This window comes from Rhinoraja longicauda, chromosome 31 (genome assembly GCF_053455715.1).
Source record: "Rhinoraja longicauda isolate Sanriku21f chromosome 31, sRhiLon1.1, whole genome shotgun sequence".
Classification (NCBI taxonomy): Eukaryota; Metazoa; Chordata; class Chondrichthyes; order Rajiformes; family Arhynchobatidae; genus Rhinoraja; species Rhinoraja longicauda.
The window spans coordinates 14,146,445-14,167,483 of NC_135983.1; the positions used below are offsets into that span (position 1 = coordinate 14,146,445).

Genomic DNA, 21,039 nt, shown 5'->3' on the forward strand with positions numbered 1-21,039 from the left:
AGTGGTAAAGATAAAATAGTATGCTTTGTAAGGTGGGGCATTGAGTTCAAGAATCAGGATGCAGTTATAAGACTTTAATTAGGCCTCATTTGGAGTATTCTGTGGAGGCCTTGGAGAGAGTGCAGGAGATTTAAAAGGATGCTGCCTGGATTAGAGAATATTAGCTATGAAGCGAGTTTGGACAAACTAGGATAGGTGTCTCTGGAATGTTGGAGGCTAAGGAGTGTGTAAGAGCCATTTTTTTCTTCCAAATGAGTGGTATGAAGTTTGAAACAATTGGAAAATAGCAATACCGTTACTGTGCACCATTCCGTGCTTCAGGCACAGTTTTAAGAAACAAAAACCATACAGGATGCCCAAGATTTTACATTTATATTTTACAAGATGATACATTTTATCCAAACAGTAACAGGTTTATTGAGAAAACAATTTTTATTGTACGAAAAGTAGTTTACAAAGTCTTAAATTGTGTTCACAAATGTAGGCAAAGGCTGCAGTCATAAAACAAAAGTTTTTTTAAAACGTTAAAATATGAAAGCATACATTAATTGATGACAAATTTTTTTAAAAAGTCTAATGGACCCTTCCAAGCTAGTGACCAATTGTCAGGAACAGATCCTCTGAAAGCAAATAGTGTGTTATGGTATTTCATTTCTCCCACTTCAAGTTTCAAAAACAGAGTCACTTTATAGCTGCTACTTGCCAAAGTCTAGCACGACCCTCCTCGCCCTACTATAACCCCCACCCCACCCCCATTGATTGCAGTTCCAGGGCCTGATTTTGTGTCATTCAGCAACAGTCAGAAATTGGTGGAACTTGCAACTTTGGATTGAGCACAATTTCCCAAATGCATTACATTTTACTCACAACCTCTAATGGGGAAATATAAAAAGTTTCCTTTCTGCATTGCTCTCAAAGACAGTTTTAGAGACAAGTGTAACAATTCTTGCAAATACAACAGTATCATATCATCATATCATATATATACAGCCGAAAACAGGCCTTTTCGGCCCTCCAAGTCCTTGCCGCCCAGCGATCCCCGTACATTAACACTATCCTACACCCACTAGGGACAATTTTTACATTTACCCAGCCAATTAACCTACATACCTGTACGTCTTTGGAGTGTGGGAGGAAACCGAAGATCTCGGAGAAAACCCACGCAGGTCACGGGGAGAACGTACAAACTCCTTACAGTGCAGCACCCGTAGTCAGGATCAAACCTGAGTCTCCGGCGCTGCATTCGCTGTAAAGCAGCAACTCTACCGCTGCGCTACCGTGCCGCCCTTTTAAGTAGGCGAGGACAAATTAACTTCACCTGTTATTTTACTTCAGACAGTTTCCTTATTATTTGTATACTGAACTCTATTTTAAATTGTCTCAACCTACTGGCGTTTTCTCCAACTATAGCAATCATTTACATTAATTTTCTACTCCTTCAAAATAATGCGAGTGGATGAGGAAGGCCATGTCCTTTGCCAGTGCCGCTGGAATGATGAACACGATGCCAAGAATCCTCCACCTTTCCTCTCGTGCCTCAGAAGCACAGAGCTGCATCTCTGGATGTCTTTAAAGAGAGGACAATACTATCGTGGAATAAGCCAACACTCCCCTGACAGCAGGGTAAATATTCTATGCATTATCCTCCATGCTAAATTTAAGACACAAATGTGTGCTCAGATCTCCCTTTGTCCATAACGTGAAACTGTCAGAAGAGAGGAGAGTCACAGTACGTGCAAGGATTATGAAGCAGGCGCTTTATCCAGTCAGGATCTGGAATGAGAAAAAAAACCTCTTAATTTTCAAAGATAACTTTGCTGATCAAATAAAATGTCATGTAGTTTGAAATTTAAAAAATCTTCCATCTAAAAAAAGGTAAAACTATAGTTACTGAAGCCGTTATAGCAACATGTTCAACTTCCCCAACCTATTACCATCTCACTGTCTGTACGACAGCACAATCAATAACATTCAAAAACAGTGGGATACCATGTATTTTGCAAATAATACACATTTATGGAAAACAAAGAACAGCACAGGAGCAGGCCCTTCAGCATATATTGTCCATGCCAAACATGATACCAAGTTAATCTCCTGTCTGCACATGAAAGATATTCCTCCATTGCCTGTATATCCATGTGTCTATATGTACTATAAAAAACATTTTGGTGCTATAAAATTTAGAAGACATTTGGACAGGTACATAAATAGGAAAGCTTTAGGGAGATATGGGACAAACATAGTAAGTGGGGCAAACACTGATGGGGCATCTTGGTTGACAAAGGAATGTTGGGCCGAAGAACCCGATTCCATGCTGCATGACTTTCTGTCCCTTAAATGCCACAGCGCGATAAAACATAATTTATAAAATGCCTCTGCGTGCATGGAAGTTCACTTGAAGAAATGCATTCACTTAACAGCAAGGGTCTCAAGAAAACAATAGATATTATCTACCCAAAATTTTGCTTTATGCACATACACGAACTTGGACCAATATTCTACGGGTAACTTTTTAAAAAATGTGTTGAATAATTGCATCAGTGAAGCACAGTCATTGGCCTTTAATATGTTGCTTGAATTATGTTTGCCATGTGGAGATAAAGTGCTTCCTATGTGCCAGCTGAAAAGGAACAGGAATTCTGGCAATTACATTTGCGGACACGAGAATTGTGTGCGGTCTGGAGCAATCTATTTTGACAGACTAACACATGAGTGCTGCAATTCTGCACGAAGTGGAGTGGGCTGCACACAATTCTATTGGCAAAAAAAGACTGCTGGAGTAACTCAGCAGATCAGGCAGCATCTCTGAATAACATGGATAGATGATGTTTTGGGTCAGGACCCTTCCTCAGACTGAGATTCTATTGGCAGCTATTCTACTATATTTATTTATTCCATTTACTTGTAAGAGTTTATTTGGAACCACCATTTGAATGAGCAATTATTTTCCTTCAAGTTCAATAAATTGAAGTTATCTAAATATCGATGCCACTTTAAATTTCATACAGAAAGATGACCACACACCAATCTGCTGATGAAAGTGTTCACTATTGCAACCGCCAGTGAGCTCCAGCCTCCATCCACATGCCCCCTCGCAACACAATATTCAAGCTCACCTCCTTGCATTTATGAAATTTCAGAAAACAAAAAATAAATGAGTTGGTTTGATTTTTTCCTTCATCAGTAGCTCACCTGAAGGCAACTGCTGTCGAGCAATGCTGTCATGTAGCAAACATCTGCGATAGGTCAGACTCTGACACGAGTGGTACGTCAAAATACATCTGCAGAGAAATAGGTTGGACTGTACTGTTGCCACAATTTACTGTTCCACCTGCCTGTATAATTTACACTAGTTTCTGCCAAGATTGCCGCATGAAAGAAATTTGGGTGCAATTTAACATTTCCAAAGGCTGCAAAATCGCAATGTTGCCTTTTATATCGTTAAAGAAGGTTACACGATTGCAGGTATTTTATTGCCATGAATTTAACTGCACAAAATACATAAGTACCGAAACATTGAAATTTCTTAATGTGTCTGCAAAGCTGCAGCAAGTAAGAATTTCATTGTTCCAGATAATATTTGGTAGAAAGGACAAGAAACACTCTTGACTCTTAGACTTGCACACAAGTTCATGGCCAGTTTCCCCGCCCCTCCCCTTACAGGATGCACAACATGCATCTACAGCCTGGCTGCAGGCAGTGATTACCTGTGCCAAATGTGTCCATTGGGGCAGACTGCCTTGCGGTGATCTGTAAACGGCAGAACCTCTTTACATAGAGAGCAGTGCTCCGGAAACGTCTGTTTGGTCAATTTCTTCAAATTATGCGAAATCAAAACCTATATCCCACAGAAAAAAAAGTGATATCCAGTAGTTAGAACTTCAAGAACATATCATTTTATAATCCAACATTTAATGTTTTAGGTCACTTCATATATCAGCAGACAGCAATAATAAATATAACTAATTTTCAGTACAGCAAGAAAAAGAAGCTATGGTTTTTATGCAAAAGTAAAATGTTATAGTTCCCAGCAATCTGAAATAAAAACAAAATACTTGAAGCACTCAGGAGACAGGCAGCATTCATGGAGAGAGAGGGAGAAACAGAGTTAACGGGCTGGTGTGGAAATCGAGAGACTGAGTAATACGTTCACAAGTTATAGGAGTAGAATTAGACCATTGGTCCATCAAGTCTACTTTGCCATTCAATTATGGCTCATCTCTGCCTCCTAATCCCATTTTGCTGCCTTCTCCCCATAACCTTTGACACCCGTTTGAATCAAGAATCAAGATAGTGATGCCAGATAAGAGAGGGTGGTGAAGGGTTGCTAGCTGTAGATAATCTGATAAGAAAATAAGAGGGGAAAATGTTGTAACTGTGAAATACAGAGCAGACCAGTTGTTGGAATATTGAAATAAAATAAATCTGGAACTATCCAGCAGGCAGCATCTTTGGAGAGAGAATCAGTCATTAATGTTACAGATTGAGGTTTAGGGATAGAACACAAAGTGCTGGAGTAACTCAGCTGGTCAGGCAGCATTTCTGGAGGACATGGATAGGCGACATTTCAGGTCAGGACCTTTCTGCAGACTCAGACGCGACAACACTCATGCGCATTTCCTCAAACTTTGAAAATGTTTAAGGATAGTGACTTTCCGCTTTGTTGGTGCTCTGCGTAAATCTTGCATTAGTTTTAATAAGTGCCTTTTTACACTCAAGATTCAAATCAAACTCAGTTGGTGAAGTTAAACTCAGACAGTATTTTAGAATAATTTGCTTCAATATATTTATTTGATATGTGCGAGAATGTGATTTGGTTCAACTAAAAACAAGTCTTTTGTAAAGAAAATAACCCTCATTCACTACCTGCAATGAAACAGATTTTAAGACTGAGCAAATTATACAGAAACAAAGAACAGCACGGCACAGAAACAGGCCCTTCGACCCAATGTCTGTGCTGAACATGATATCAAGACCAAATCTTATCTGCCTGCCTCCATATCCACATGCCTATCCAAAGATCTCTTAAATGCCACTACCACATCTGTCTCAACCACTGCTCCGGGCACTCACCACCCTCTGTGTAAAAGTACGTGCCATGCAAACCTCACCTTAAAATACCCTCTAAAACTTGATTTTTTTCCATTCAGGGAAAAAGGTACTGACTACCCTAAGTATGCCTCATAATTTTACCCACTTCTATCAGGTCTCCCGCAACCTCTGGCATTCCAGGGAAAACAATCCAAATCTGTCCAACCACTCCCTGTATTTAATACCCCCTAATCCAATCATCATTGTGGTAAATCTCCTCTGCACCTTTTCCAAAACCTTCATATCTTTCCTGTAATGGGAGACCAGAACTAATATAAAGAACCGTTTAGTAGCTGGTATAGTCATTTTCTTCATAAATGTAATCTTTTAAAATTTTGACTATTTGATATCCACATGCCTAAAAAAATTATTACTTTACAAGACTCCTCATGACCTGGCAAATGTATAATTTCTTGATGATGATGATTAATTCAAACTGAAATGTGGTCAGTTCGTGGGCTATGGTTTTTTATGCCAATGCAAAAGATGTGCCAGTTTAATTTGCACATGAGATCTTTTGACCTTTTTTAACAATTTGGCCCATTTCAGGCAAACCATTAACAAAAAATGGAGTAGCTTGTTGATTAATCGTATAAATTGCAGAAGTTTAGCAATGTTCTTGCAGTTGGATCCAATGACGTTGAAATATTGCCCTTATACTCTTGTGTAGAAGCGAAACCACACGCACCCCCCCTCCCCCTCCCACCCCCACTTTACTCATTTGAATGAGGCCCTACTCCGATTCAACCTGATTCAGAAAGGGTTAAAATGACAACTCACTGACAACCACCTCCAAAATGCATGATGGGTTCCTTCCCAGGGTGATTCTAATTGCACTCTGACATTGGCCTCAATGGATTTCAGCAAAGGAGCGCCACCTACCTGCAGTTTTCCAGCAGTTGGACTGGGAAATCTGGGTGTTAACCTGGCATGAGTTCAATGGCTCCATTCATTTTAATGGAGAGGTATGGCTGCGAGGAAGATAGGCAAGTTTCAGGCAATTTATTTTTTCTGATCTAACATTTGTATATAAAGTTAATTCAAATGTATTCACTTATTTTTGTGTTTTCAGTTTAAAACAAAATCTATTTTAAACTCAATAGTTCAGTCAATCTTTTACTGCTTGAAAGCATTCCAATGTTTCAGAACACCACAGACATTTGCTAACATTTGAAACACTTTGCCAGCTGGTAAGCCTTGTATGTGGCTTTGCCAGCTATCAAGCATGTTCAGGAACAGAACTGGCCATTTGCTGCAAGGCAGCCCTGGGTTGTGCACATTATCCAAGATCAAGAATGTACTCTTGGCAAGTGTGGAGAGGGAAATGGTGAGTCTGGGCGGTTTGCCATTCTCCAAAGGCAGATGTATCTCCTGAGCTTCACTCCACTGAATTCAATGCTTTCTTTGCAATAATATTTAAAAACCAATAGCCAATTTTGCCTCTAGTCTCCACACATTCTCCTTCAGCTGCAACAATAGTGTTAGCTCGTATTCGATCATCCATCTTTAACTGCCCATTGAAGCTTCAGTTGCTTGCAAGGTATAGTAACTGACTAAACGTATTCATATTAGGATAAAGGCTTTAAGTTACAAATATTTTCCACCAGCTAATATTGTTAGAGTTTCAAAGATATCCTTTACATAAAGTAGAAATGTACTTGTAGATATAATGAAACTGTTCATGCATTTACATTTCCACAGATTTGGTTCAAGCAGAATAAACAATGTTTGTCTTATTGCAATTTTTTGACAATATTTTTAGTACCACCTCCAGCAAAACAATTAAATCTTCCAGGGATTATTTTTAAAAAAAATTGCACAGGACAAAATAAAGAACAGACTTTAAATCATAATTTTTGCTAACTATTTTCACTCCTCTTTCTATTCTCATACTGACATTTCCTTCCTGAGCCTCCTCCATTGCCAGTGAGGCCACACACAAATGGAGGGACAGCACCTCATTCTGCTTGGGCAATCTATAACCCAACGGTACGAACATTGAATTCTCTACTTTTAGATCAATTTTGATCATCCTCACACCCCGCACCACTTTTTCCCCTTCCCTTACTTGTGCCCCAACTGGATGTACACCCATTTAACCATTTCCCCTTCCCCTTCCACCTACATTCCTCCAATGCCTTCACATTTCACCTCTTCTGTCTTTCTCATTTTTTGTTTTTTCATCTCTGACTTTTATCCAACCACCTGCCAATTAAATACGCCGCTCACCTGTATACACCTATCACTTCCAGCGAAGACTAAAAATGCTGGAGTAGCTGAGTGGGTCAGGCATCATCTCTGTAGAACATGGTAGGCGATGTTTCATGTTGGGATCCTTCCTTGAAGTTCCTGGGAGTTCTCCAGAAATGCTGCCTGACCTGACATTCCAGCACTTCCTTGTTATTAGTTCAGCACTTTGTCTTTTTTAGTAAACCAACATCTGCAGCTTCTTGTATCTACATATCACATCCAAGCAGTATCCTGCCGCCAACTTTCTTCCAGCTTTCCCCCCACCCCAATCAGTTTGATAAAGTGTCCTGACCTGAAACATTGGCTTTCCATGTTTTCCAGAGATGGAAGCCTGATGTACTGCATTACTCCAGCACTTTGGGGTCTTTTTTGGTAAACCAGCATCTGCAGTTCCTTGTGTCTATGTTTAACTTTTAATTCGCTAGTTTGATCAAATATCTTTCAGTCATTGATGGGCAGCTTGGAAAGCAAAGGTGCCAGCAAAAAAATGAGATGGCCATCTTTTAGCAATGTTGATGAATCTGTATTTAATTCTCCAATGCCAATTTTAAGGAGAAAAGAAAAGCTACATAATGTATTCAATATCATTTAAAGAATCTAAAGTTGCTTTATAACCATTTGAGGATTTTTAGACCGACATCCCTGCAGCAATATAGGAAGTATGCTAGAAATGTGTGCTGCCTTCCGCTTCTTAGGCAGTCCCTCGAGGATGACTTAGCACATGAGTATGCACAGCAAGTTCTAAACAACAGTACTTTGTCAATGACCACCTATTTTTTCCAGAAACTATTTCAAGGGCAAATTTTATTTTTATTAACGTTAACTCGGTAATAGAACGTCAGGGATTACTGCTCTTTTCTCCAATATATAACGGGTGTGCACTTGCAAATGAGTCATCTGCAGAGCTACAGACCTTGTGTTACAAATACCAGGACTGGCATGGGGCAGTAAGGAGGAGGGATAAGGATGACAAGGTAAGGGAACTTGGATGACCAGAGGTTGTAAATTTAACAAAAAAGAAAAAGCAAGTCTATGTAATGTTTGTAAATCAGACTGGACCTTTTGAGCAATATACAACCGGCAGAAAAAAACATTTCATTAGGCAATTAGAAGAGACAAAAAGGGCCACAAAATGGTATTGGAGTGTCGGATTAAAGAAAATCCCGATGCTTTGTATCTATGCATAAAAACCAAGGGGGAACCAGGGGGCAGGTAGGATCGCTCAAGGATAAAGGGGAGAAACTTGGGCTAGGAGTCAGAGGATATAGGTGAGGTACTAAACAAGCAGTTTGCATCTGTATTCACCAAGGAGACTTCTTAGAGGACAGAGAGATCGTTGTGGGCATTACATTATATGCTAGGGTAGTTTGGGATTAAGGAGGAAGAAATATTGGGCCTTTTGAAGGGCATTGAGGTGGATAAATGCCCTGGGCCTGATGGGATCTATCTCAGTTTATTGTGAGAGGCAAGAGAGATTGCGGGAGCCTTGACGAAGATCTTTGCATCTTCTTTAACCATAGGCGAGGTCCTGCAGGACTGGACAGTTGCTAATGTTGTTACTTTGTTTAAGAAAGGTAGTAGAAATAATCCAGGAAATTATATGCCGTTCAGTCTCCCGTCAGTGGCAGGGAAGACACTGGAAAGGATTTGTTGGGTTACGATTCACATGCATTTGGAAGAGAACAGGCTAATTAGGGACAATTTGCATTGCTTTGTCCAATGCAGATCAGGTCTAACGAACTTGATTGAGAGATGACAAAGGTGATCCACGATATTAGGGTAATAAATTTTGCCTATATGTATTTTTGTACGGCATTTTATAAAGTCACTTAGTAAGCGGATCCAAAAGATTAAGATACATGGTATCCATAGTAATTTGGATTTAGAGCTGGTTTATTCAAAGAAGGCAGAGATGGTGGAAGTGTGTTATTCTGGAGGTCTGTGACCGATGAGGAAGGCAAAGAGTCCAAGTATACAGCAGGGTATAAATAAGTTACAGAAATAGCAGAAGGAGTTTAATACGAGCAAGTATAAGGTGCTGCACTTTGAATGGTCAAATGCAAGGGAAAAGTAAATAGTTAATGGTGAGACCCTTAACAGTATTGATGTACAGAGGGATCTTAGGTTCAAGTCCATTGCTCCCTGAAAGTGCAGCACAAGTAGAGAGCCTGGTATTGGCATTTGCTATACTTGCCTTCATTGTTCGCAGCAATGAGTAAAAGGGTCCGAAAATCACGATGCAAGTTTATAGGAATTTGGTTAGGCTCCACTTGGAATATTGTGTACAGTTCAGGCCACTGTATTACAGGAAGGGTGTGAAAGGCTTTGGAAAGGATGTAGAAGAGGTTTATCTGAATGACGGTAGACACATGCTGGAGTAACACGGTGGGGCAGATGCTGGAGGAACTCAGTGGGGCAGGCATCTCTGGAGAGAAGGAATGGGTGACGTTTCGGTCGAGACTCTTCTTCAGACTGATGTCAGGGGAGTGGGCGGGAGAGATAGAATGTAGTAAGCAAGGGCGATTTGAAGTTAGAAAAGTCAATGTTCATACCACTGGGGTGTAAGCTACCCAAGCGAAATATGAGGTGCTGTTCCTCCAATTTGCGCTTGGCCTCACTCTGACAATGGAGGAGGCTCAGGACAGAACGGTCAGGTTGGGAATGGGAGGGAATTGAAGAGCTGAGCAACCGGGAGATCAGGTAGGTTAAGGCGGACTGAGCAGAGGTATTCAGCGAGATGATTTATCTGAATGATGCCTGTTTATCAGGCATTTGCTACAAGGAGAGGTTGGACAAACTTGGACTTTTTTCTCAGGAGCAACAGAGGCTGAGGGGAGACCTCAGGGTAGACAGTCACAGCCTTTTTTCCTGGGTGGAACTATCAATGAATAGAGGGTCAAAATTTAAAGATGTGTGGGACAAGAAATTCTACAGAGTGTTGGGTGCCTGGACTGCCCTGTCAAGAGTGGTGGTGGAGGCAGATACAACAGTGGCATTAAAGGGGCTTTTAGGTGGGTACATAGATATGCAGGGAATGGAGGGTTATGGATCATGTGCAGGCAGAGGAGATTAGTTTAATCTGGCAACATGTACGGCAGGGACAATGTAGGCCGAAGGGCTAGTTCCTGTGCTGTACTGTTCTATGTTCTACAAGATGGAATTAGAATGATAACTCTGGCACATACCGATCAGCCAAAACATAATGACCTGATGAGCCAAAACATTATGACCACATGTCTAATATGCTGTTGGTCCTCCGTGTACAGCCCCATACGCAGCAGGGTGCGATGCACGGTGTATTGTGACCCATTCCTCCCGTGACCATCATTAAAAAAAATTGTGACTTGTGCCACAGTAGACCTCCTGTCGGTTCAGACCAGACGGGATAGCCTTGGCTGCCCTCGCACATCAATGAGCCTTGGGCGCCCAACATCCTGTCGCCGGTTTGTGGTTTGTCCCTCATCGGACCACTGTCGGTAAGTACTCACCACTGCTGACAAGCCTTGCCGTCGTCTGGCCATAACAATTTAGCCCTTGTCAAAGTCGCTCAGGTCTTTACTCCTGCCCATTTCTCCTACATCCAACACATCAACGTCAAGAACTGACTGTTCACATGCTGCCTAATATATCCCACCCCTTGACAGGTGCCATTGTAACAAGATAATCAATGTTATTCACTTCGCCTGTCAGTGGTCATAATGTTTTGGCTGATCGGTGTACACGATCAGTCAAATGGCGCTCATATCTCTGGAGTTGAGCATTGCAATATGAACTTGTGATGGCAGCGAGTCCTCTTTTCATTGCATTCAATCTTAGAATTTAAAATCTCTGGCTAACTTGACGCTGTAACCAGAACAGTTCCATTGTCAGAGAAACCCAGTCTGCATTTGCTAAGTCCAAAATTGTGTCAAATTTTAACAAAGTTTAAGAGACTGCCAAATAACTTGATGTACAATACTTGTGAATCCAAAACATAATGGTGGATATTTAAAACCCAAATGTCCCACTCGATAATGACAGCTATTTGTAGATATTCTTTAGTCCTGTCCAGCAACCTTGGTAACACCTTAGGAATAAAAATGAACTTATTTTATTTTCCCATTAAACAATACAAAATACATCTGAGGTCCAATTATCTAATTATATATTTAACATCACATAGCATGTAACAGGCAGTAAGACTAAGAGTGGAGAGGAGGAGAGCATTAGGGGAAAAAAACATATTTTCAGGTGAGTCCTACCTTAGCTGTCCTATCATCGTAGCTGGGATCAGAGGTTAAAAAGTCACAAATGCCCCTGGTTGGGATACTGGTGTTCTCAGTTATCCAGGTGTGGAGGTACACTTCGCCAAGGACTCTTTTCATGTGTTCACGAGTCAAGTGGAGCTCAACGTCTTCAATCCTACTCTGAATCTCATTCAATTTCCTTGAAATCCTCTCTCGAATTTGTTCTTCAGATTTGTCTACTTTTGCGTCCACAGACAAGTCTTCCGCTTGACACCCAGGCACTCGACTTGGTTGACCTTCCTTTGCACTTGTCTCTGCTTCGTCAGGCCGTCGACTATTTTCATTTAACAATACAGAATTATCACAGAGCAGAACCTTTGATTCCTGATGATTTGGCCGCCAAAGTGTTTCAGCAGGATTCTTCTGTAATGTCTGAAATAAAATCTTTAAGAAGAAAAGTTTTAGCCGCCATAGGTAGCCAGATGTATTTGTCTGAAGCTTAAGGTCTAAAGCTTCATCAAGGTCTGGAGGAATACACTTCTCTGTCAATATTCGCCAGCGTACAAGATCAAGCAAGTCCACCTGTTTGAATAGGTTGTGGATAGAAGATTCCAAAAGCTTAGATGCTGCTTCTTCTGGAGTTTTTAACATAATAAACTGCACTTGGTACGTGCGGCTAGCCGGATGGAGGCCATTATTTATACCTTCCGCAGTCACAAGTGCCAAGTAAGCATCATTGGGGCTCAGACAGATTCCATGGAGTCTCACGGAGCCAAGTGACTCTGGCAACTTGATTAAAACATGATCAAATTTCACTGCTACATCTGTGAAGACTGGAGTCAACTTCTGGATGGTTCCATCGACAGAGCAGGTGTAGAAACTCCCTGTTTGCTTGTTCGCAGTCAGGGATACAATGGGAAGTGTGTGGAGACCAGTTACATGAGAATTGTGAACATTCAGTCCTGCTTTGGATATTAACAACAGACACCAGAAAACATATGTTCCTCTGGCTGCAACAACCAAACTGCAGCTACATTTCTGATATGGGTGGGAGAGAGATATGCATTTAATATTATGCACGGGTAACTGATCCATCTCTTGCCAAAGAACCACTGGCTGCCTGAGAGTGAAGTATCCTTTCACTGATTTCAAGTTGACTGGCAAAATCTTAACAGGTCCTTTAGAGCTACCAACAATCAAGCCACTCATTTTGCGACTCCCGTGCTCATATTCCCACCATGACAGGACACTTGGGTCATTAATGCCCGATTCAATAGTACTGCAGGCAATGATTGAATCTTTGCCATGAAATGGGATCAAAAACTGCCATATGACAACATCACCATTTTCAAGTAGGACAGCCAACAGAACTGTACCCACATCTTCACACTCATTGTTGGCTTTTACACGTTGGGTATTGCAAATACTGGACCATTCCATTCTGACAGGAGTTTGCATATAATGTCTCCTTTGGAATTCCGAGAAATTCTTCAGCTCCGCATTCAAGTCTGCACCCAAATGTCCATATTTGTTCTCGTATAACATTTCACCATACACTTCTGTAATATCTAAAGCTGGTGTCCACTGCAGCCTATTTACATTCACCTGGACGGACAGTCTATTATCCAGTGTCAAAGATGCCAATAAGCACCTTCCATTTATATCACAACCCAAGGGGGACCAACTGGTGAATTTAAACCCTCGTAAGGGTGACAACGCACCACCTTCAGGATTAAAGATCCTGTCCATCATTAGTGAGTGACTTAGTGTTGGATTTCTTTTATTCAAGAACTTCTCCTTGCATTCACTTACTTCTGCTTGAGAGCCAACCTGATACAAAAAAAAAAAAAAAAAAAATTATATCAGTACGTAGTCGAAAGTAAAGTCATATTATTAAATTTGATTTAAACTAATTTATGGGCATATTGCTGCTATCAAATATTGATTAAAAAAATTATTAATTGTCCTAAACGAGATTCATTTCAAGTCTCAAGTACATATTTGCAGACTTTGTCACTTAACAAAAATTGGGAATTCCCCCTACCCTTAGTAATATGGAGAAATGAAAATTTTTAAAAAACTGCAGATATTGGACATCTGAATCAAAAATATAAAATGCCAAAAAAACTCAGCAAGTCAGTTTTGGAAAAGTCTTTCTACACACGCTGAAGTATCCTGCTGTTCAATTATTTTTCTTACCTTCCTCTGTTCTGGGCAATGTTCCTTTTCCTTTTCAGTGTGTCATGGAACACACTTTGCCACTTTACTGGCCCAATAAATATTTTCTGTCAGAAATTTATCCAGACATTTTCTCTACATTCATAAACTGAAAATTATGGAAAAACTCAGCAACTTGGACTGCAAGGCTTTTCAAAGGAGGTAACAAAACAAATACTAGAAAGAAGATCTAAAGAAGAAGGGTGCAGAGATGCATTTTATATCTAGTTTGAATTGATGAGATAAACATTTCCTGACTTACAGATCAAGGGGTTTTCAAGAAATTCGTTTAGACGGCTTTATTCCCATTCCCTGTAAACATGGACTTTCAATGCATAACCGTCAACAAATGTGAAATTAGATGCAATTGCCCTATCAAGAATAGGATACATTTAAAATTATGTAAAATAGACACAAACTGCTTTGATTTAAGCAGTGTAACAGGGCCGCTTTTGACACTTCATCTACATTATACCCAAATTGTAAGTTTGTGGCTAAAGTGGAAAGTACTCCCAACACCAACACTTATCAGACACAAGAAACAGCAGATGTTGGTTTACAAAAAAGACACAAAGTGCTGGAGTAACTCAGCAGGTCAGGGGAATAAAGAACCAGAGGATTGATGTTTAGGGTGAGAGGGGCAAGATGTAATAGGAACCCGAGGGGCAACTTTTTCGTGCTACCAGAAGAGGAGGTGGAGGAAAGTTATATAACAACATTTAGACGACACTTGGACAGGTACATGGATAAGAAAGGTTTAGAGGGATATGGGCCAAACGTGGGCAAATGGGACTAACTTAGTCGAGAGAACCCTAGACTACAAGAAGTGCTGCCTTCGGAATCTGACATTAAACCAAGCCTACATCCGACTTTTCATGACACTAGACCAAAGAGCAGCAAAGGAGCTCTCCAAGGTGCCCCAAACAATTTTACTGAAAACCAGATTTCCTGCTCATAATCACTTTCTGTAACGAGGGATCGTGATGTAAACAAATTCAAGAGAGAGTTAGATTTAGCTGTTAGGGCTAAGGGAATCAAGGGATATGGGGAAAAAGCCGGAACGGGGTACTGATTTTGGATGATCAGCATGATCATATTGAATGGCGGTGCTGGCTCGAAGGGCCGAATGGCCTACTCCTGCACCTATTTTCTATGTTTCTATGTTTCTACCAGTCACAACACCTCAAATTGCAATTCGGGATATTCGGTGGTCTAAATACTCGCAGATTTCTCTTCAGTGAGGTATTTTATTTCAAAACATAAAACGTCGCAAATGTTATTCGGGTGGCGAGCAAGCGAGTTTGGGAAGTTTTAGATCTGCAAGGAATGCGGTAAGGCTGCGGGCAATACCGGGCGAGGCGAGGCGAGAGGTTACCTTCAGCGAGCAGCTCCGGCTGGACGCCGGCACCGAGGTCCGCTGGATCACCATGTCCAGCCCGTTGTTGTGAATGTCGCAGATCTGCTCCAGCACGTAGATGTTTTTACCGGTGGTGATGGACAGCCGATTGTCCTCGGACCAACCGAGCGGCTCGGGGCCGCTCACCGGGTACTGCAGCTTCACGCTGGGCTCCCGCTTGCTCGTCAGCACGGCCAGGCTGCCGCTGTTCTTTCTCTTCCCGGAGGCCGCAGACACGGACGCCATCTTCCACAGCTCTGCCCCCGCCAGTGACGCTCAAACACCGCGCCCGCCTGGCCGGGAGGACCCCGAGCTGAAGAAGCGGAGCGACCACTCAGATCGCCCGACATCACCGGGAAACTTCAACCGGGAGCCACCCGGTAATGAAACAACGTGCGCGTGGAAGCAAGCTCCAGGAAACTTCCAGAAGGCTCCAGGAAACTTCCAGAAGTCTCCATTGCTTATCTTTTGTTCGCGCTGGTTTTTTAAAGTTTTTTTTAAAGTGGTTTGGTTGTGAATTAAAGTCGCTGCGATTCGAAGAGGGTAAGTTGCTGGTGGATGCGCGTGGGAGCCGCCAGCTCTTTACTTTGGGGAGCCGTGGTTGCTGCAGTTTGTCCCGAGTGCTGCAGCTTCGCTAGACATGGCCGAGGACAGTTTGATGATAAATATTACCAGCGAGCCCAGAATCACCACCTTCGCCAAAAGAAATCCGAAGAATTTTGAGCGCAAAACGTTCGGAAATACACCAAATCAGGTGAGATCATTGTGAATTGCTGCTTGTATCCTTATTGCTTTGTTCACTTTGATAATGCTGAAAGTAAGTCACTGGTCTGACTTTCGCTGTGGCTACATGTAAAGTTATCTTTGAAGAAAGGAGTGTACCATGAGGTGTAACCTTGATACATTGTTGTACCAGGTTCTGGTGTTTCATTGAGAGTTATTCTCTTCAATAAGGAATGTAATGTTTATGGCTCTTGCCTCCAAATGGTCCAGTATGTTCAGAAGAATATCAATAAACTCAATAACACTATATTAACCAAAAACAAACTTTGGAGCAAGACAGCATCTGTGGAGGCAAAGGGATATTCAACATTACTGGTCAAGGCCTTGCATCAGGACTTGTCACTGTTTTTTGCTCCGAATTCCAGCCCTTGCAGTCCCTTGTGTCAATATTATGTTGACATTGAATGTAGAATGTTGTTAATTGATGGTGTAACAAGATTGATCTGGTGAGAGGAATATGGAGAATGAATTTCTCCAACAAAAATAGTGATGATGGTAGATAATGAACATATCAGCTATTCAGGGAGTTTGAAAGGTAAGAGCAGATTTGGCCAACTGATACTGGGAGAGCACAAAGTACAGATTAGCTCTCATGCAAGGACATTATGAAGATCTTAAAAAACTGTGTTTTCTATAATCCTTTGAAACTTTAAAGAACTGCAAGCTCAACACACCCAGGGACTAGAAGAAAAGATCAACGAGTCGATGATTAGAGATCTATCTTATATATGTTACTAAAACTTTCATCTTGTATGTTTGTTCCCAAAATACAGCCAAAACTGTACACGATAGCGCAACAATTTTAGGGGCACCTTACTCACCATTCGCCTGCAGTGTGCAGTATCAAGTTTCATTCAAATTGTTACGCTATTTTAAAAGTAATTCACTTTATACTGTGAATGGGCCCGGCAGCCGTGCCTGCGCAGTTGGGGCCCGTTGATCTAATACTTGCGTGTTCATCTTGCGTCACAACGGTAAGATGGTTGCCGGATCCGCACGTGCGCAGTTGGGGGAGGTTGCCGGGGAGGACCGGCACTCGTCCCGGCATGCCCTGTGCCTGACATTGCTCCCATGGTGCAGAGAGGCGTCAAAGAGAAGGTCAAAGAAGATGGCCACCGGATCCGCGCTTGCACAGTTGGGGGAGGGTTGCCGGGCTCGGCGGCGGCGCACCTGCGCAGCAGCGCCGGGAAAACCAGCGCCCGTCCCAGTGTGCCCCGTGCCTGACCTTCCTCCCGTGGGGCAGCGTGGCGGCAGAGGGAAGGTCAAAGAAGATGGCTGCCGGCAGGACAAACATGGGGCAGCGCCTTGTGGCCGCTCTCCTGCTGCTGGCCGCTGTGATGGCCACCCGGGGCCAGGGTGAGTGGCTCCCTCTCCCCTTTCCTCTACCCCCTCGCCCGCCCCCGGCACCGGGGGAGACTCCCTGGCCGCCACAGCCTCGGAATCACCCTAGGATCTTGCTGTGCGCTTTTGGAGTAGGGGAGAGGAGGGTGCTAGACCAATACAGGTGAGCTTTTGAGCCGATTGGGGTTGTGGTTCAAATGCAAAGGTTATTTAAGTATAAACTGCGGGATCTTGCTGTGTATTGCAGGGGAGAGGAGGGGGATGTGGGTGGGGGCTGACTGATTCTGGGGGACGGGGAGGGTGTTAGACCAATGCAGGAGGGGTTTGTAGCCGTTTGGGATTGTGGTTCAAATAGACAATAGGTGCAGGAGGAGGCCATTCGGCCCTTCGAGCCAGCACCGCCATTCAATGTGATCATGGCTGATCATTCTCAATCAGTACCCCGTTCCTGCCTTCTCCCCATACCCCCTGACTCTGCTATCCTTAAGAGCTCGATCTAGCTCTCTCTTGAATGTATTCAGAGAATTGGCCTCCACTGCCTTCTGAGGCAGAGAATTCCACAGATTCACAACTCTCTGAAATGCAAGGGTTATTTGAGTATAATCTGAATGGGATCTTGCTGTGCATTGCAGGGGAGGGGTCTGAATGATTCTGGAGTTCAACAAAGAAGCTGACAAGTTACTAAAGAACCTTTAGTAACAACAGGACCCAATGGGTCCACGGGTTGTTAGAAACTAAAAAAGACCAAGTTCCAGAATTTGCTTAGATTACGCATTGCAGACAAACTGCCTGGCCAGTGAATTCAAGCAAACATATTAATGTAGCAAATTTGCTACTCAAGAGAGCATGTATTATGCTCACTGTGGAAATGATGTGCAAGAATGTGAGTGCACGATAGGTGGATTTAGGTGAGAAGCAATGTGGATGGTCAGGTGAGGGAGACTGGGTGGAGAGATCAACAGAGGCTGGGATGTAATTGGTAGAGGTGACATAGGGCTTCAGCTGATGGAATCAGATGGGACAGGAAGGTGGTGTATGGGACCAAGCATGGGAGATAGGATGAGTAAAGAAGGTAGCAGTCCCTTTGAATATAGCTTTGGGTTACACGGTTACTGAAATCAAATTCAACAAGATAATATGGGTCATGAGAGTCCAAAGGCTGCAGTCTACTGCAGCCATGTGAGGATGCCCCACAGATGAGGACACACCACAAGCATGTCAATTAGCCCTAGGTACAGTAAAATTCTTTTTTTGCATGCAGTTCAGTAAAAATCTTACAATACATCGTACACGGGTACAAGAGTGTAGGAATAGCAGATTACACTGAGACAATACACAAGAGTTGCCACATTTACAGTGTCATTTTGTATGCTTCAGGTCTAAAATTGCTAAAAAATGTATTGTTCTTAACTTGGCTATTAAGTCCCTTTGCACTGTCAGCGGCACTGGGTTGGAGTTGCAGGGGTTGGCCTGTCCAGATTATGTTGTTGTTGTGTTCCAATGGTCCGAGCTGCTGTAGGCACGAAAATTAACAGGAGTAACCGGATAGACTGTATATCTACTTGCAGCAGAAGAAACAGAGGGGGGACCTGATTCAGGCATGCAAAATGATGAAGGCCAAAGATGGGCTGGATATTAAGAAACTTTCCCCATTGTAGATGTGTATAAAATTAAAGGGCATTGGTTCAAAGAAAGAGTAAGAGATTTAGTGGGGATCTGAGAAATAAGGGGTACAAGTCTGGAACTTGCTGCCTGAGAAAATGAGGAGTTTGGTACTTAAAACATTTAATAATGAGTACTAGAATCACCAAGTATGATGGCAAAGTCCTGGGAAATGGGTTTAGTTGAGTACCCAATGGTCAGCGTGGACTTGTTGGTGCATGGGGTCTGTTTCTTAGCTGCGTGACTCCTTAACATTTACCAGTTTATGCCTATCCCTTGTTCAATGTAATGTAATCTGGTAAAATTCTTCCACATCCCACTGCAATCTCTGATTCGCAGTAGCTTTTATCCATGATGTTATTGGTGGCTTTACTTGGGATAGATTTGGAATCAAACTAACAGTGTAAAACTGGACTTCTGTGAATTGTGTTCCACCACAACAGTGTCTTAATGGCCAGCATATGTATTGCTCCACTAGTACTGTCCAGGGGACCAATCTAGATGAAATGAGGAATATAAAAGGTGGTGGCACCCAGGGATAGCATTCTGGTCAAAAATGTTTAACATCATTTAAGTAACGTCAATACAAAGAGGTTAATGGTATCTGTGATGTTGGTGGAAGTGTTGGAAGGGGTGCTGATCTTGTGACAATGCAAAGCCTTTCATATGCTATTGGTTTATTATATTTCTAAGACGATTTTCTTTCCACTGATTTTGTATACAGGCACAGCCCAATCGAGGAAAACGGCGATTACAGAATTCCAGAAGTAGCTCTTCTTCTGCCAAATCAGCAAAACAATCAACCTCTGCAGTGAGAAAAATACACAGCAATGTTGAGAAGGAACCTCAAAATGAGCAGGTGTCCAGCGTGGCTCCAAAGAAAAGAAAAGTTATGGAACAGCCAGGAGACAAAGGAGGGCCAAAGACGATGGATCCTGTCAAAACCTCCTCTCTATTCAGAAACAACCCTGAGATTCCAGCGATTCATAAGTAAGAGTTGAGGTTAGAATAGTAAATTTTGTTACCAAATCAATGTTCTGCACTCTAAAACACATTTGCTCGTCGCTTCTTGGCTTTTTTGATTTGAAAGTAAGACAGACCAAGGTCTGCTCCTGTATTTCCAGTAATTTTGCAATCTCATTAACAAATAGATTTTTCCTGGAAAGAATGCATAGGGAGGGGATTAGGACGACTTCTCCTTGCGTTTGAGGCAGAAGAAGTTATGAAGCTGATTCTACTTCTGCTGTCTCTGTTTGTTGTCGTCCGCCTGACTGAGGTCAGTTGACAGGGCTCACGAGGAGGTCGATATTAGGGGAGAACAAGGCTTGATTCTCCAACAGTTGAAAAGTCTGTAGCCAAGCCCTTTTCCTTGTACATTTTACAAAGTGAAAGACTTTTGGACAGATAATGGACATTTTACCCTAGGATGAATAAGGGACTGAAGGATAAACTGTGTTATTTTTTTATTCTGATTTTTCTTCTGTCTCCATGGTGTCTACTTGTTCAGTGACCTTTACCTGCCTGATATAATGCAATAACAAAAACATAATAGAAAAACTTAAACAGCAGGTTTGGAAAAAAGATGGGCGTTTAATAGCGAAACATGAATTTTACTTTCCGTATGAAAACAATTTTGGTACAATTTGTATGCAGTTAATCAATCTGAAATAAAACCAGAAAATATTGGGTACCATCAGCAGGTCCACCTGCATCTGTGGAAAGACAGACCCAGTTAACATTTCGGGTTGCAGAGTTTTCATCAGAAAAGCAACAGTGAGAAAATAGGTTAGTTTTAAATTACATAGAGAGTGGGAAGGGATGGATAGGATAACAAAAATGTTTATGATAGACTGAGGCCAGGGACGCGCAAATGACTTTCATTTTTACAGAGTTATCCGGTTAAATTCCTAAGGTCAATTAGAGTGAGAGAATGAACGCAAAGAGACATGCTGGCCAGGGCTGCTGCTGAAATCAATAATATAGAGCCGGAAATGGCCAGCAAGTCAGCTTGGATCCATAGAGAGAGAAACACTGAATTAATATCAGAGAAGGATAATATTATAATAGAATAGA

The 21,039-nt window shown here is 42.1% G+C and overlaps 2 protein-coding genes across 2 annotated transcripts in view; one reads left to right on the top strand and one right to left on the bottom strand.

Moving 5' to 3' along the window:
- Positions 1 to 359: 359 nt before the first annotated feature.
- gtf3c4 (general transcription factor IIIC, polypeptide 4) lies at positions 360 to 15,438 on the bottom strand. The gene is made up of 5 exons (XM_078426180.1): positions 15,160 to 15,438; positions 11,583 to 13,397; positions 3,708 to 3,838; positions 3,193 to 3,281; positions 360 to 1,773 (listed from the first exon to the last, which is right to left on the bottom strand). Exons 1-5 carry the CDS (start codon positions 15,424 to 15,426, stop codon positions 1,709 to 1,711), a joined length of 2,367 nt encoding a protein of 788 aa, XP_078282306.1. The 5' UTR covers positions 15,427 to 15,438; the 3' UTR covers positions 360 to 1,708.
- A 125-nt stretch (positions 15,439 to 15,563) lies between these two features.
- Positions 15,564 to 21,039, top strand: part of ddx31 (DEAD (Asp-Glu-Ala-Asp) box polypeptide 31) — an 89,483-nt gene continuing 84,007 nt past the window's right edge. Inside the window, exons 1-2 of the mRNA XM_078425801.1 lie at positions 15,564 to 15,934; positions 19,691 to 19,956. Of these exons, the coding sequence (XP_078281927.1) occupies positions 15,821 to 15,934; positions 19,691 to 19,956 (380 nt within the window). The 5' untranslated portion in view covers positions 15,564 to 15,820. The remainder of the gene's footprint in view (positions 15,935 to 19,690; positions 19,957 to 21,039) is intronic.